This window comes from Malania oleifera, chromosome 3 (assembly GCF_029873635.1).
Source record: "Malania oleifera isolate guangnan ecotype guangnan chromosome 3, ASM2987363v1, whole genome shotgun sequence".
NCBI lineage: Eukaryota > Viridiplantae > Streptophyta > Magnoliopsida > Santalales > Ximeniaceae > Malania > Malania oleifera.
This window is the reverse complement of record NC_080419.1, coordinates 114,470,328-114,487,473: the sequence shown is the minus strand read 5'-3', so window position 1 is coordinate 114,487,473 and position 17,146 is coordinate 114,470,328. Positions and strand designations below refer to the sequence as shown.

The 17,146-nt window shown below is 40.1% G+C and overlaps 2 protein-coding genes across 3 annotated transcripts; both read left to right on the top strand.

Annotated features, from left to right (window-relative positions):
- The first annotated feature begins 932 nt into the window (after nucleotides 1-932).
- On the top strand, nucleotides 933-1,853 carry LOC131151506 (uncharacterized). Its single transcript, XM_058102747.1, has one exon. The coding sequence runs from the start codon at nucleotides 933-935 to the stop codon at nucleotides 1,851-1,853; it is 921 nt and encodes a 306-aa protein (XP_057958730.1).
- A 9,591-nt stretch (nucleotides 1,854-11,444) lies between these two features.
- LOC131150786 (peroxidase 46) lies at nucleotides 11,445-14,643 on the top strand. Of its 2 annotated transcripts, none has more exons than XM_058101745.1 (4): nucleotides 11,445-11,905; nucleotides 12,027-12,206; nucleotides 12,398-12,563; nucleotides 13,207-13,744. In XM_058101745.1, exons 1-4 carry the CDS (start codon nucleotides 11,663-11,665, stop codon nucleotides 13,422-13,424), a joined length of 807 nt encoding a protein of 268 aa, XP_057957728.1. In that variant the 5' UTR covers nucleotides 11,445-11,662; the 3' UTR covers nucleotides 13,425-13,744. The 2 variants fall into 2 exon arrangements, with proteins under 2 accessions (XP_057957728.1, XP_057957727.1); XM_058101744.1 differs by lacking the exon at nucleotides 13,207-13,744 and adding an exon at nucleotides 14,117-14,643 and having other exon boundaries at nucleotides 11,447-11,905.
- The last annotated feature ends 2,503 nt before the right edge of the window (nucleotides 14,644-17,146 follow it).

Genomic DNA, 17,146 nt, shown 5'->3' with positions numbered 1-17,146 from the left:
AGGTATAGCTCTGAACTAAAATAATCAGAAAAGGGGCAGGGATAATGGCTTCACAACAGTAAAGAATAAGAAGAAGAAGAATAGAGCAGCAAAGGGTAAACGGGGAGCTGATCCCCATGGTTGCTTATGAAGATAGCATTTTGGAACATTAGAGGTTTCAATAAACCTCTGAAATAGAATGGAGTTTTGGACTTCATTCAGAAGAATAACATAGATGTAATGGGTCTTTTAGAAACTAAATTGAAAACGGATACACTTGAAATTCTGATAAGGGGAAAGCTTCAAAACTGGGAGCAGATAAATAATTTCAGTTATCATGATGCTGGTCGAATTATGGTGATTTGGAATTCTCATAAAACTCATCTCCAGGTTGTAGAAAGCAGTGCTCAGGTAATTCACTATTACCTGAAATGCTGATTACTTCAAAGTGCTTTCATGTAAGCTTTGTTTATGGTTTTAATATAATTGTTACTAGAAGAGAGCTATGGCTAAATCTAATGCAATTCAGTAAAGATCATTATGGTCTCTGGATGACCATAGGAGATTTTAATAATGTACTATCTACAGAAGAGAAAAAGAATGGAGCCCCTGTCACAACTTATGAAACTAGAGAAATCAAGGAATGTTTCATGGAAACAGGATTAGTATATGCTAATTCCTCTGGATGCTTTTTAACATGGACAAATGGCAAAACATGGTGTAAATTGGATAGAGTGTTGATTAACACAGAGTGGATTCAGGATGATTTGGGGGTTCATGCAAACTTTCAGCTCCCAGGGCATTTCTCAAACCATTCAGCTTGTCTGGTGTCCTTGTTGGAAAATAACAGCATGGGTGGAAGGCCATTTAAATTTTTTAACATGTGGATTGATCATTGTGAATTCCAGTAACTAATTAAGAAGGGGTGGAAGACCAGAATTAAAGGTTGTAAAATGTATCGTCTGGTTAAGAAGCTGCAGATCATGAGGAAACCTTTAAGAGACTTGAATACACTTCATTTCTCTCACATTTCTTGCAAAGCAAAGAAAGCAAATGAGGAGCTCATTGAACTTCAACAGAATCTGCATAATTCCCCTGAAGACATGGAATTACAGATTCAGGTTGCTTCAAAAAAGAATATGGCCATTAAGCTTGCTGAAGCTAATAGGAGCTTCCTAACTCAACAGGCTAAGACCAAATACCAGATGAATAGTGACAGAAATACTGCCTTTTTTCACTCTTTGATGAAGAGACACACAAGGGGGAACCACATAGTATCAGTCATCAAAAGTAATGGGGAAAGTACAACATCTCAAGTGCAGGTAGCTGAGGAATTTCTGTCCTTTTATAAGAGTCTCCCGGGGTCTGATGTGGAACGTTCTTCAATAGATCCTCAAATAATTGCAGAAGGCCTTGTTCTTAATGATGAGCAAGCTCAACAAATGATTGCCCCTATTGCTGATGAAGAAATTAAACAAGCTATGTTCAGCATTGGAGATGAAAAATCATCGGGTCATGTTGGCTATACTTCATGCTTTTTCAAGAAATCTTGGGGCATAGTTGGAGATGAGGTCATACTTGCAGTTAAAGAATTCTTCGGGCATGGGAAGTTACTCAAACAACTTAATCATACTACTATAGCCCTGATTCCCAAATCTACTCATGCATCTTTAGTTCAGAACTACAGACCGATATCCTGGTATAATGTGTTCAAAGTTATATCCAAAATCCTAGCTGGCATGATTAATCCATGTCTTGATCAGATTGTTAACCTTACTCAATCTGCCTTTGTAAAACAAGGATGCATGGTAGATAATATCTATCTCGTCCAGGAGTTGGTTAAGAAGTATGCCATAAAGAGGATCTCATGTTAAAAATAGATCTAAAGAAAGCTTATGATTTTAATCTCTTGGAAATTTATAAAGGCGATGCTTGAACAATGAAATTTTCCGAGGAAAATGATTGATTGGATAATGCAATGTGTGGCTTCTACTTCTTTCTCTATTGCTCTAAATGGGTGTTATTATGGTTTTTTTTGAAGGAAAGAAAGGGCTCTGACAAGGGGACCCCCTCTCCCCTATCATATTTGTGATTTGCGTGGAATATTTGTCAAGATTGTTAAAGTCCCTTGAAGAAGAACCTGATTTTCATTACCACCCAAAGTGCAGTGAATTGAAAATCAATCACTTAGTCTTTGCGGATGATCTGATTTTATTTGCTAGGGGGGTGTTCCATCAACTAAACTGATTGTGGATCGTTTGGAGAAATTTTCGGATTGTTCAGGCTTAGAGGCTAACAAGAACAAATCGAACATTTTTACTGCAGGAATAAGAGATAATGACCTTAATGACATCATGAGTATTACTAGTTTTTCTGTTGGAGAGTTTCCCTTCCGTTATTTGGGTATCCCTCTTACTTCAACTGGACTAAATTCCATGCACTATTCCCCTTTGATAAATAATATTTCCAGTTTTATTGGTTCATGGCCGAAGCAAATCATCTCTTATACAGGAAAACTTGAACTAATTAACTCAGTTATACAGGGTATTGATTGCTTTTGGCTCTCCATTTTTCCCATTCCAAGCTCTGTTAGAGATTATATTATAAAGCTGTGTAGAGTGTTTTTGTGGGGCGATATAAGGAAACCCCTTGTGGCTTGGAAGGATGTTCGCTTACCAAAAGAAGAAGGGGGTTTGGGTGTTTTGATTTTAAAGTTTGGAATAGAGCCCTATTAACGAAAGCGTTGTGGAACATCCATGAAAAAAAGGATTCTCTATGGGCAAAATGGGTTAACCATTATAATATGAGAGGTAATAGCATTTGGGAGGCTTCATCAAAACACGAAGACTCACCTTTGTTTAAGGTGATTATTGAAATTAAAAATGCCATTCTTCAACATTGTAGAGAATGTTGTTGGGGTTTTTACAGATCAAGTAATTGATGGATAAAATAAATAAACAAACACATACCAATATTGACACCGGAGTTACGTGGTTCGGCCAAATTCCGGCCTACGTCCACGGGAGCGAGAGGTTACTATTTACTCGGAAAGATACAGAGAGGAGGAGGAGGATACAATCACTCAACTCTCACTCAACTCTCTCATGCACGCTGCACCACACTCACAGCTCTCTTATTTCTTATTTCTTATATCACTGCATATACAACTCCACACACAGCACATATATATATACACAAGCGGGAGCAAAAACTTCAACGGGCGGCCGGAAATGTTGACAGGTGGAGCAGCAAAGGTTGACGGAGATCCTGCCGGCGCCGTAGATGTTGAAGAAGCAGCAGCCGTAGCAGCCATCTGCTTTGACTGGGTATGGATTCATCAATTCTCCCCCTCCATACCCATAGGAGGAGAATAATATGTTAATCTTCAATTGACATCCATCCCAGCTATATCCCTACATAGCTGGAGCTTCTCATAGGTTACTCCCTTTGTTAACATGTCTGCCGGATTTTCTTTAGTATGAATTTTGACTAACTTCAACAGTTGTTGTTCCATCACTTCGCTTATCCAGTGATAGCGAATGTCAATATGTTTTGTTCGGGAATGGTACATTGAGTTCTTGCTCAAGTCCAGTGCACTCTGACTATCACAATGTACCTTGTATTCTTCCTATTTGACTCCTAACTCTTGAAGAAACCGCTTTAACCACAACATCTCCTTCCTAGCTTCCGCTGCGGCAATATATTCTGCTTCTGTTGTGGATAGGGCAACACACTTTTGCAATTTTGACTGCCATGATACAGTTCCCCCTGCAAAGGTGAACAAAAAACCTGATGTGGACTTTCTTCCATCAAGATCACCAGCCATGTCTGCATCAGTGTAACCCTCCAAGATTGGTTCAGCTTCCCCGAAACATAAGCATAGTCCCGATGTACCTTTCAAGTACTTGAGAATCCATTTCACAGCTTCCCAATGGTCTTTCCCTGGATTGGAAAGAAACCTGCTCACAACACCTACAGCGTGGGCAATGTCTAGTCTCGTACATACCATTGCGTACATCAAGCTTCCAACTGCTGATGAGTATGGGACTATTGACATTTCTTCCCTTGATGAGTGAGCCAACTTCTTGCTCAGCTTGAAATCGTTGGCCAGTGGAGTACTTACTGGCTTGGCACTTTCCATGTTGAACTTTTTGATTACCCGTTCAATATACTTCTCCTGTGATAACCATAACTTTCTGGCTTTCCTGTCACGACTGATCCTGATGCCTAGGATCTGCTGAGCTGGGCCTAAGTCCTTCATTTCAAAAGACTTAGACAACTCCATCTTTAGCTTGTTGATCTTGCTTGCATCCTGACCAATGATCAACATGTCATCAACATAGAGTAGTAGCATGACAAGACTACCATCCGGAAATATCTGAACATATGCACACTGATCTGCTATAGTTCTTTTGTATTCGTGACTCACCATGAAAGAGTCAAATTTTCTATACCACTGTCTCGGTGCTTGCTTAAGACCGTAGAGACTTTTCTTCAACCTGCAGACTAGATGTTCTTTCCCTGGAACTTCAAATCCTTCTGGTTGCTCCATGTAGATGTCTTCTTCCAAGTCTCCATGTAAGAAGGCTGTCTTCACATCCATTTGTTCAAGCTCTAGATTCATCTTGGCTACTAATCCGAGTATGACTCGAATTGTTGTCATTTTCACTACTGGTGAAAATATCTCGTCAAAGTCAACACCTTTCTTTTGTTCGAAACCTTTGACGACTAATCTGGCTTTGTGCGTCACAATTTGTCCACTGCCATCTTTCTTAAGCTTGAACACCCACTTGTTCCTTAGTGCTCTCTTCCCTTTGGGAAGTCTTACCAGCTCATACATTTGATTCTTGTGTAAAGAATTCACCTCTGCTTTCATAGCTTCTATCCATTTGGCTTTGTCGGTATGAGACTGGACCTCTTGGAAACTTTCTGGCTCCCCCTCATCAGTGAGTAAAAGATATTCTGATTCTGGATATCTTCTCAACGGAATCAGAATACGACCTCTTTCAGATCTTCTGGGCTCAGCTTCTTCTGGAGGAGGATATACCTCATCATCTGACTGATGTGATGATTCTGCAATTTCTGGTGAAGGGGGTTGTTGCTCCCCCTGCTCAACACCTTCTACATCTGTTTCCAAAGGATCATCCTGCAATTCTCCATGGTTTGTGGGAGAATATGATGGTGTAGGATCTGTTACAATGACTGGATCATTGGAACTAGGCTGGTTAGACTTTGTTTGTGGTTCAAAGTCCTCAAACACCTGGTTTTCATGGAAAACCACATCTCTCGATCTGATGACCTGCTTCCTCTCTGGATCCCATAATCTGTAGCCGAATTCACCATCTCCATAGCCAATAAAGATACATGGAATGGACTTCGCGTCGAGCTTTTGCCTCTGCTCATTAGATATATATGCAAAGGCTTTGCACCCAAACACTCTTAGATGAGTGTAAGAAACTTTTCTTCTGGTCCATTCTTTCTCTGGAATTCCATAGTTAAGTGGTGCTGACGGTGATCTGTTAATAAGGTAACATGCGGCACGAATAGCTTCCCCCCAGAATGGCTTAGGTAATTTAGCCATACTGAGCATGCTTCTAACTCTCTCCATAATGGTCCGATTCATTCTCTCAGCTACACCATTATGTTGTGGGGTACGTGGGACCGTCTTTTCATGCCTAATACCACGTTCAGTACAGTATGCTTTGAACTCGTTGGAAGTATACTCGCCTCCATTGTCTGTCCGGAGGCACTTCAATTTTTTTCCTGTTTGCCTCTCCACCATAGCATGAAATTCCTTGAAATATTTTAAAACCTGGTCCTTTGTTTTCAAAAAATATACCCACACTTTCCTTGAAGCGTCATCAATAAAGGTAACAAAATACCTGTTGCCGCCGATTGATTCTACTTCAATGGGTCCGCATACATCAGAATGTACCAAACTCAATGGCTTTGACCTTCTCTTCATAGAGAAACTAAATGAAACTCTATGCTGTTTCCCAAATAAGCAGTGATCACATGGGTTTAAGGCAATACCTTTTGTGATTTTTATAAATGCCTTCTTCGCCAGTGTAAGGAGTCCTTTTTCTCCCACGTGTCCGAGTCTCTTGTGCCATAGGTTTGGTGATGCTTCATCTTCCACTGCATTGATGGCATCAGTACAAATCTTCACCTGCGTTTTGTACAATGTGCAACAAATGCGTCCTCGTGCTATTGTCAAATTACCTTTTGATAATTTCCAAGCACCTTTCCCAAAGTAGCTTTCGTAGCCCTGTTTATCAAGGGCTGCCCCAGAAATAAGGTTTAGCCGAAGGTCTGGTACATGTCGTACATCCTTTAGTGTTATGGTGCAACCAATATTGGTCACAATCTGCACATCTCCGATTCCCACGATCTGAGAAGAACTAGTGTTCCCCATCTTTACTGTACCAAAATCTCCAGATTTATACATCGTGAAGAATTCTTTGTGGGGAGTGGCATGGTAGGAGGCTGCTGTGTCTACCACCTATTCAGTGTCGTGGTTCCCAATATGACAACATGCATCTTCATCAATTGAGAAAACTGATATATCTTGAGTTAAGGTGACCGAGTTCTCACCTTCCTCCTTCTTTTGTTGCTGGCGGCTTTGACCATGATCCCGTCGAAATTTTAGACAATCTTTCTTCATGTGGCCTTCAATGCCACAATAGTAGCAAGAGATTTTCCCTCTCTGCCAATTTTTGCCATCACTGAATCTGCTGCGATCCTGGGATCTTCCTCTAGATTTGCTTCTACCTCTGCCTCTACCTCGACTTCTGGTACTGGTACTTTCTTGAGGTCGGCCTCTGGTTTCAGTAACAAAGGCTTGTGACTGATCTGCACCTGTTTCTTTTCTCCTGGCCTCTTCATTGAATAAGGCATCTTTTACCATCGCCATGGTAAGTTTGCCGTCAGGAGCTGAATTGCTGAGAGTAATAACCAATGTCTCCCAGCTGTCTGGTAAGGAGCTAAGAAGCAACAATGCTTCTGCTTCATCGCCAAGATCCATCTTTACTGATGAAAGCTGATTTACTAGATTTTGGAACTCACTAGTATGTTCAGCTATAGAGGTCCCGCTTTTTAACTTCAGATTAACAAGCCGTCTCATTAACATGGCTTTGTTGCGAGCAGTCTTGGCCTGGTACATGTTTTCCAGCTTCTCCCAAAGACTATAAGCATCAGTCTCTTGTGCGACGTAATGATATACCTTGTGGTCAATCCATTGTCTGATTTGACCAATGGTCTTCCTATTCATTCTTCTCCAATCATCATCTTTGATGGAATCTGGTTTCATACCTCTATAATCCAAAGGGTCTGCCAAATCCTTACAATTAAGGAGATCCTCCATCCGAGACCTCCATAGAGTGTAATTGGAGGCTGTGAGCTTGATCATAGTACCCGAGTCTGACTCCTCCATTGATTTTAAGCACTAACTTGCTTGTACAGAAAAATCGGGGTAGAATCTCAAGAAACCGAATATACGGTTGCGTCCGGAACGGTCAAAAACCATGGAAATGGCTTAAGTTGTTTGAAAAACGGACCTGAAATGGCCTTTAAAGGCTTGGTCAAACTTCGGTCAAAATTGGTCAACGTGTGCTGACGTGGCGTTGACCGGTTTGCTTACTGGGCGCCACGTGTCACTGACCGCGCGGGTCCTTGCTGACGTGGCAGCTGACGTGGCGCTGACGCGTCAGGCTAACTAGACGCTGACGCTGCGCGGGTCCCTGCTGACGTGGCGCTGACGCGTCAGGCTGACTGGACGCTGACGCGACGCGGTCCCTGCTGACGTGGCGACATGGCGTCGTCTTCAACCTTCCACCGTCCGGCCGTGCTCTCACCGGCGCGTGGAGGCGCGTGAATTGTTCTGCCGAGGCGTCGCCGGCGCGTGGAGGCGCGTGAGACCACTCCGGAGCTTCAGCCGGCGCGTGGAGGCGCGTGTGGGCGCGTGGAAACGTCCCCTAGACGTTGGAGGCGCGTGCGGCCTACTCTGATGCTCTTTGGAGCTCCGGTTGACACTGTTGGCTTCGTCTTGATGAGAGGAGTTCGGTGGTAGCCTCAAAATTAAATTTTGAGCTACTGGACAGAGGCTCAAAATCTGGGAATTTTCTCCGATCTGGAATTCTACTCCAACAACAATGCTCTGATACCACTTTGTTGGGGTTTTTACAGATCAAGTAATTGTTGGATAAAATAAATAAACAAACACATACCAATATTGACACCGGAGTTACGTGGTTCGGCCAAATTCTGGCCTACGTCCACGGGAGCGAGAGGTTACTATTTACTCGGAAAGATACAGAGAGGAGGAGGAGGATACAATCACTCAACTCTCACTCAACTCTCTCATGCACGCTGCACCACACTCACAGCTCTCTTATTTCTTATTTCTTATATCACTGCATATACAACTCCACACACAGCACATATATATATACACAAGCGGGAGCAAAAACTTCAACGGGCGGCCGGAAATGTCAACATTTCTGGCAGAGCAGGTGGAGCAGCAAAGGTTGACGGAGATCCTGCTGGCGCCGTAGATGTTGAAGAAGCAGCAGCCGTAGCAGCCATCTGCTTTGACTGGGTATGGATTCATCAAATGTAGTGAAGAAGACAATCAGCTAAGGCAATGGGTGCTTGATGATCATCTGGTATGTTCGAAAGTATATCACTTCTGGAGAAGGAAAGGAAATAAGATACCCTGGTACAATGTGATTTGGATGAATGCATGTACTCCTAAGCATTCTTTTATCCTTTGGTTATGTGCAAAAGGTAAACTGGCCACATCTGACAATATTTTTTTGGAAGGGATTGATCAATCATGCTGTTTCTGTAGCACTATTGAGGAGACAATAGTTTACCTTTTCTTTAAATGCACGGTTACAAGTGCAATCTGGAGACACTTGAGGAATTGGTTAGGTCTCACAAGATCCCCAACAACACTAAAGGCTGCTCTCAAATGGCTCCACAAGGAAGCAAGGGGAACAGGAGTGTAGACAGTCGCCAAAAAAGTATGTACGGCTGCCACTACTGTTTATTACATATGGCACTTTAAGAATAAGAGGAAGTTTGATGGGAAGATTACTCCTCGAGAAGCTATGATAAAGGTGATAAAATGCCATACATACAGAACAGTGTTTGATAGGTTTCCCATGTTTGCAAAATCGTGGGAACCTAGAGTTTTGGAAGAAATCTAATTATGTTTGATTAAATTCCGAATTTTTGCTATGGCTACTTGACTGGGGTATGTAGGTTTTGTTGAAGGAAGCTTTAGATTCTTTGAAAATGGCCTGTTGCAGCCTCTGAAATTTCTGATTTGCTGTTTTTACTCTCAGGGTTTTCCAATTGTGCTCTGCCCCTGCAACTCATTTTTGAAGTTTGCAACTCTGGTTTTCCTTTCAGAGCTGTTTGTGGATTCTTTATCTAGTCCTTACCAGTTGATTCTGGTGCTGAAGTTGGTCTGTTTTCAACTACTGTTGATTGTTTGCGGTTTATTTGTGCTGCGTCCTTGATGGCTTTCCCTCTGTTGCTGGTTCTATTCAACATGGGTTCCTTTCCAATGGAGATTTGGTTTTATTTTAAGGTACACAAATTTTGTGCCTTGTTGAGTCTATGTTTAAATGTTTCATTTTGTTTTTAGTTTTGATGGTTTTTGCCCCTGGGGATGCTATTTGGTTTTTTTTTTTTTGTTGATTGGGAGACTATGTCTCCCTCCTCCCTCCTCCCGAGTATGCCCAGAGTTTGTTTACATATCCATTTGGTTAATATAATTTATCATTTATTGATAAAAAAAATAAATAAATAACATAGGATGTCTATCCCTCCTCAAAAGTAAGTCATGCATAAAGGTCAAGATTTTACTCCTAACTTTAAATTTGGTTTTACTAGCTATAATTTTAAAAATATGTAAAAGTTGTTCGAATCACTTATGTATGTATGTATATATGTATATATGTATAAGAACTATTAGAAAGGAAAAGTCACTTTTAATTTTGGTAAAAAAATTTCAAGCAAAAATTTCTACAATAACTAAATAATTATATATTTTAAAGATATATAATTTAGAATAATATAATTAAAAAGCTAGCTTTAGATTTTAAAATAAGTTTGAAGTTCACAACTTTTAAAAGTTCCTATTTCCAATGATAATTGAAAGTTAATTTTTTTAAAAGATAAAAAGTTGTTTATCAAATGCATTAACCCAGATTTAGTTTTTTAAAAAATTAAACAAAAAAAGGAGGTCAAACTCATCCTTAGTTGACTAAATTTTATAAAAAACAATAACTTTGAAATTTTTTTTATTATGACAACTCTATATATATCAAATTTATTTCAAAATCTATCATTATGTTCGACTACTCAACTTAATTGATCAAGTGAAAAGAATTTTTATGCACATAGAAATTCTGAAAGATCTATATTAATGTATTTTCAATCAAGAACAAACACATGGAAGGGATGTGTGTCAACCACGATTTGTTAATTATGGGAGGAGGTCATGAATGAACTCCTCTTGCTATAATCTCTCTCTCTCTCTCTCTCTCTCTCTCTCTCACACACACACACACACACACACAGACTCACTCAAATAAGAATGATGTTCGAAGAAAAAATTATTGATTTTCATGATAAAAATGAATGATGCTATTAAGTGTGATATTTATATAGCAAGTGATTACAAGTACATTATTTCTTTTATTTTTTACTAATTGCTTATAATAAAAGAAACGATTCACACATAATTAGTTCACCATTGTTCCAAATTCAACTAAGCAAGACTTTGGATCATTTGATCATCACTACTAATTAAGTTGATTAACTAAGTAAAGATTATGATTGAACACAATATAGTAAAGACCCTTCTACAATTGATTTTGAAATTATTGAATGGTCAATTTGCAACAAAATATGAATCCGTGATATACAAATTGTTTGGATATGTAAGAATTTTTCTAAACATAAATATGGTGTATAAATTTTAATAAATTAAATAAAAATATTTTCATGTAGAATATCTCAGCATTCCATTTAAATAATACTAACATGCATCATTGAACTGAGGAGAGAGGGGAAGCCGGCCATGAGCTAGCCAAAAGGCAACCCTAGTAAATGAGAAATTATTAGGGATGTATATATTGATTTCATCGTGTATATGCATTTAATTAATTTAAATATTTTTTTTCTATATATAACAAAATCATATGTGATGATTTATATCTTTTTCTAGCGAATGGGTAGGGTTAAAGCATCAGCAGATCTCATCTTCTCTCACTGTCGCTCTTTGACGCTATGAATAACCCCAGCCAGCTTCTCTCACTGTCGCTCTTTGACGCTATAAATAAGTCGTAAGAACACTCATTAATTGTTATGAACTCCTGCCCATCAGTACCCCACCCAACCGAATGCACCTTTAATTCATTCATGACCCCTAAGTTAAGGCCACCTCTCTCTCTCTCTCTCTCTCTCTCTCTCTCTCCTGCCATCAGTACCCCAGCCAACTGAATGCACCTTTAATTAATTCATGACCCCTAAGTTAAGGCCACCTCTCTCTCTCTCTCTCTCGTGCCATCAGTACCCCAGCCAACTGAATGCACCTTTAATTAATTCATGGCCCCTAAGTTAAGGCCACCTCTCTGTCTCTCTCTCTCTCATCGTGTAAGACCCGACCCTTATGGAGAAAAAACCAGGAGTAGTTTGGCAAGATTTGCTTCGCAATAGCCTTCTCACTATACTTGTTATCTTGATCTTCACACGTACTGCTGCTTCTGCTACAGGCCTCTCCTTCGACTTCTACGCAGCTTCATGCCCATCTGCTGAATTTGTGGTTAAGAACGCAGTAAGATCAGCTTCCTTCTCAGACTCAACCATCCCCGGAAAGCTCCTTCGCCTGCTCTTCCATGACTGCATGGTGGAGGTCATAGTCCAACTACATATCTACATTTTTCAACTTCTTTTAATTTCATTTTTTGAAAAATAAGAAGACATGCAGGCAGTATTGTGGTTTAATTCATTGCTGTGACTGAATACTACTGCAGGGCTGCGATGCATCTGTGCTGTTGGAAGGAAATGCGACGGAGCGAAGCGATCCGGCAAACAGGTCCGTCGGAGGATTCTCAGTAATAAGCTCAGCTAAAACAGTTCTTGAGATTTTGTGTCCCCAAACTGTTTCCTGTGCTGATATCCTTGCTTTGGCCGCCAGAGATGCTATTGAACTCGTAAGACATATGTACATATAGAGAGAATTAATTAGTTGCATGCATGACTCACTTCCCTTCAGTTCCCCACTGGTCGATCTATCTTTACTAGTTTAATTTCATCTTTAATAGTTTACTCGGGAGATAATATTATTAATTATGTGTTAATAAACTAATAAATGAAGGTTGGTTGGTGATTAATTAATACTTAGGCTGGCGGACCAAGCCTTGGGATCCCAACAGGGAGGCGAGATGGGAGAGTCTCTTCAGCTTTAAATGTAAGACCAAACATGGTAGATACAAGTTTCACCATGGATGAGATGATTAACCTCTTCTCCTCTAAAGGGTTGTCCTTGGATGATCTCGTCACCCTCTCAGGTACACACACATATGGCTATGTCCTGAGCGTGCAACGAAAGAGATGCTTCAGAGTTGTGTATATACCTATTTATTATTTCTCCAATTTTCTTTCTTTCTTTTCTTAAAAAATAAATAAATAATAATGTCACCTATATGCATTGCAGCTAGCAAGGTCATTCATGGGTTTGTGAGTGTCTTATATACATGAATCGTGTGCCTAATTAGATGGTTATTATTTAAGTATGGAAAGATATTGATATTTATAAATTTATATTTTTGACATATGTTTTTTTTTTTTTTTCATTCTGTAAGATCTCAATCCATTCTATTATTGTATATCAAACATTAGGTAAAATAATCTTAGGTTAAATTGGTGCATGTTTGTCCATATATGTCAAACTCGTTGCTAAAGATTCTACCAATGTCATTAGCAAGTGGTACTAAAATTGATAATTTGGGATTAGGCTCAAGAGAGTGCATGTGATATGTGGCAGATACAGATCCCATGGAAGATATGGGAGTATAGGAATAACGGATTTTAGGAATAACAGATTTTATAAGATACTCATGTTAATCTCGTAAATGAGTGAGATAATGCTAAGAATTTCACTTGTGAATTTGTTTCACATAAAAAATTTAAGTTGCATCTCTACATGGATAGGCCTAGAATTGGACCTAAGGGGTTATAAGCTTCTGGGCGATGTGCGCTTTCACATAATGCTGCGTCGAGGGATGAGTTCGATCTCAGGAGTCAGTCTATCTGCATACTCCTCTGGACAGTTGTGTGGCAAGCCGACTGATTCTACTACTTCTTCTCTTCCGCGAACCAATGCTGGATTAGATGACGCTTTCGACAGCAAGATTGGATATAATTGGTGATACTCCTGTGCAGTCTAAGCCGGGCCAGCAAACCATCGCGGATTTGATCGCAAGCGTCTGTTTTTTTTTTTTTTTGGCGTCTATGTTGTAGCACATGGCTGACTCCGAGTGGCCTACACATATAACATAGAAGACTCTTTTGTTTTTTATGCATATGACTTTGTGGGTTTTACTATAAATCATTTTCACAAAAAAGTTAAGATTGCTTGAAGTTGGACCTAAAACATTATTTGTCGTCCAATATCTTAGTTTAATGCTAAAAGTCACAAGCCTTTGACCATAGAGACCTCCCTGATAGAAAGTGAAAGGATTCACCCTAAGTGGGGCACCCACGCTACCTTATCTATTCACTTCTTGCTATGTAAGCTTGTAATATCATGGATCTATCTTTTAACTTTTTTCTTTTAAGAATTAAGCTTTCTTTATAAGTGCTAAGTTCAACATTAAAAGGCTGGTAAAAGGATAGAAGATGGATTACCTTTTCTTGCTGCCCAAAAAAAAAAAAAAAACTACTTATTACGAGAAAGCTTATTGCAATCCTGTCTCTTGAATCCACAAACACTAGAAATATAATCTGTTTTACCTCACAATGCCATGAGAAATATGCAATTTTATATGTTTCTGTGTCACACTAAACTTATCAGAATAATTGTATATATGAAAATGAAATTTATATTCATATGTTTGTGCAGGAGCACACACCATAGGGCAGGCTCATTGTAGTGCATTTAGCGGCCGTTTCCGAGCAGACTCGACGGGAAATCTCACGCTCATAGATGCATCCCTAGATGGAACCTATGCTGCAGAGCTAGCAAGGCGATGCTCCGCAGGCGCAAGCACTGCATCTGTAACAGTAAACAACGATCCGGAGACGTCCGCCGTCTTTGACAACCAGTACTACCGGAACCTGCTCGCCAGCAGAGGACTGTTTCAGTCGGATTCTGTGCTTTTTAACGACGAGAGGACGAAGAGCCAAGTGCAGGATTTTGCAAATAACCAGGACAGCTTCTTTCAGAGTTGGGGCCAGTCGTTTCTGAAGCTTTCTAGCATTGGAGTGAAGATGGGTGGTGAAGGGGAAGTTCGAAAGCTGTGCTCAGAAACTAATTAATGGGTGATTTGGGATTGTTTTTGAGAGTATGGCACGGATTCTAGCTTTATATTTGAATTTATGAGTTTTATCGTAGCTTACAAATTTAAATTCAAAGTTGAAATTTAAATTCTACATATGATTGAATTATCCTAAGCTAAAAATTGATGGGAGAATGAACGACTTCTATGTATATCCAGATTCAAAAAATTTGCTGAATCATTTGGGTTATGTTAGCATAAATACCCTTGTATATTTTCCTAAAATACCCCTGTAGTCTGTCTCATTCCCCTATAAAAGGATGGTCTTGTACGGTTTTATTTGTACAAAAAGAATTAATAAAGTTTTATTAATTTTAACATGGTATCAGAGCCTCCTAAATCTAATTTCCTTTTCTTAAACCTCCTTGCCATCGTCCACTGTTTCTGAACACCCTTCCTTGCCGTCGCCGGTTCCCATCCTTCTTCCGCGGCCTCCTGGGGTGCCGCAATAGCCCCGCTTTGGAACTGAAGATCCGTCTTGAAGTCCTGAGCAATCTCTCGAACCAACCTTTGGAAAGGGAGTTTGCAGGAGTCTTCGTCCGGTGTCGTTCCTTGAGCCCCCCTGTCAATCTCTGGTCCCAAAGAAGACGACTTGCTTGAGTCACCGTGCTCGACGTAGCCTTCTCCTCTCTCCTGCCCCCTTCCCTCCCTCATGCTCGATGCAGCCTTCTCTCTCCTACCCCTTCCCTCCCTTTGTAAACGATGCCACGAAGCACAAACACCCCCGACGGCGACGTCAAAACCAGTCTCTCCATCTCTAGCGACACCCAAAATTGCCGAATCGAAACCCAATTGCAGAAAAATTCCATATCCAAGGCTCAAATCAACGAAGAATCACAGGGTCCCGAAGGATGGAATCCCTCACTTCCGCATACTAAAGAATTTCTAAATTTCTGAATTCTCCACCTGGCTTCACCGTACACTGCTCCCGGCACATCGCAGGCTTCCACCCAGCTTCCCTTTGTTCTGCGGAAGCAAACAGAGAGTAACCTATTCTGAGATAGAGTTTATGAAATCTAATAATATATTGGATTGATACAGGTGTTCGGGAATTCATTCTTAACGTTTGAGACTTGATTATTTTTTTTAACTGTGCTTCAATTTTTGAGTATTATCCATTTTTTTATGGCATCTTTAACTGATGTTGCCCGCCCTATAGAGATTTTCTTGAATGGCTCCAACTACAATACTTAGGTCCGACAAATGTTAGTTTTTTTGATTGGTCAAAGATTATGACGTTTTGTCACTGAAACAAAACAAAAACCCACGAAAACTAACACACAATCAATATAAGAGTTTAATGAGGCTCTTGATGAATGGGAAAGTACACATTATAAGATCCTTTCCTAGTTTATTAATACATTTGTTCCTACTATTCAGAGTCTACTTCCTAAATTTCGTAATGCCAAACTTGTTTGGGATTTTTTGGCCAAATGATACAACTGTGACAGTGATGCTACTCTCAAGTTTCAGTTGGGAACTAAGCTTTCCCAAATGCGTCAGGAACCTGGACAATCTATTGCCGAGTTTCATGCTCAAGTTAGTGGCCTTTGGGATTAGCTTTCTCAAGTTGACCCAGCTTTTTCTAATAAGCAGTCGATTAAACTTTTTGCTGCATATCAGGATCGTCATCAGTTTTATATACTTTATAATGCATATACGGGATGAATTTGAGAATGCTCAACCTTCTTTGTTACATCACTCTCCTCTTCCTACACTGAGGTTGCTCTTGTGGAGCTTATTTCTGAGAAGACACGCCAAAAAACTCGTTGGGTTCATTCTTCAGATCTGATTTTAGCTATTACTCTGTCTAGTTCCTCTACTCCAACTACTCCTACTGCAGCTGTTGCATCTTCTAAACTGCGTCGTTTCAATGGCCAGTGCCACTATTGTAAGGAAGACGGTCACTGTATTTCTAATTGTCCTAAGAAGAAGGCCAAGGATGCTAAGGTTGCTCTCAAGGCTAAGGCATCTTACTCTTCTAAGCCTGTTGCTGCTGTCTCCACCAGCTCCTCAATTTCTGCTCCTTCTTCTGCACCTCCTTTGTCGTCTCTTTTTGTAGCTGACCTTGAGGCAATTATCACTCAGGTTCTATCCCGCACTTCTATTGCCTTATCAATCTCCACAGGTACCTCGACACCTTGGTTTATTGATTCTGCCTGTTGCAATCATATGACCTCTGATTCCTCTTTAGTGACACATAAGCAATTTTTAAATCATGTTCCCTTAATTTATACTGCTGATGGTTCACATATGTCTGTTAGTCAACTTGGTCATATTTCTACTCCTACTTTTTCCTATCTGACACGTATGTTGTGTCTAACTTGTCTCTTAATCTCCTTTCTGTTGGTCAACTTGTTGAATATGGTTTGATCTTAACTTTTTCTCACAAAGGTTGTGATGTGCAAGATCCGAAGACAGGCCAGCTTGTTGGGACCGGGCGTAAAGTTGTTTGCCTTTTTGAGCTCACATCTCTGCATTTGCCTCATTCGTGTTCTCCTCCGCCTCTTTTTGTTGCAGTGTTTTCCAGTGTTTGACATTCTCATCTCGATCATGCCTCGTTGTCTCATATTCAGTATTTAGCTTCTAGTGGT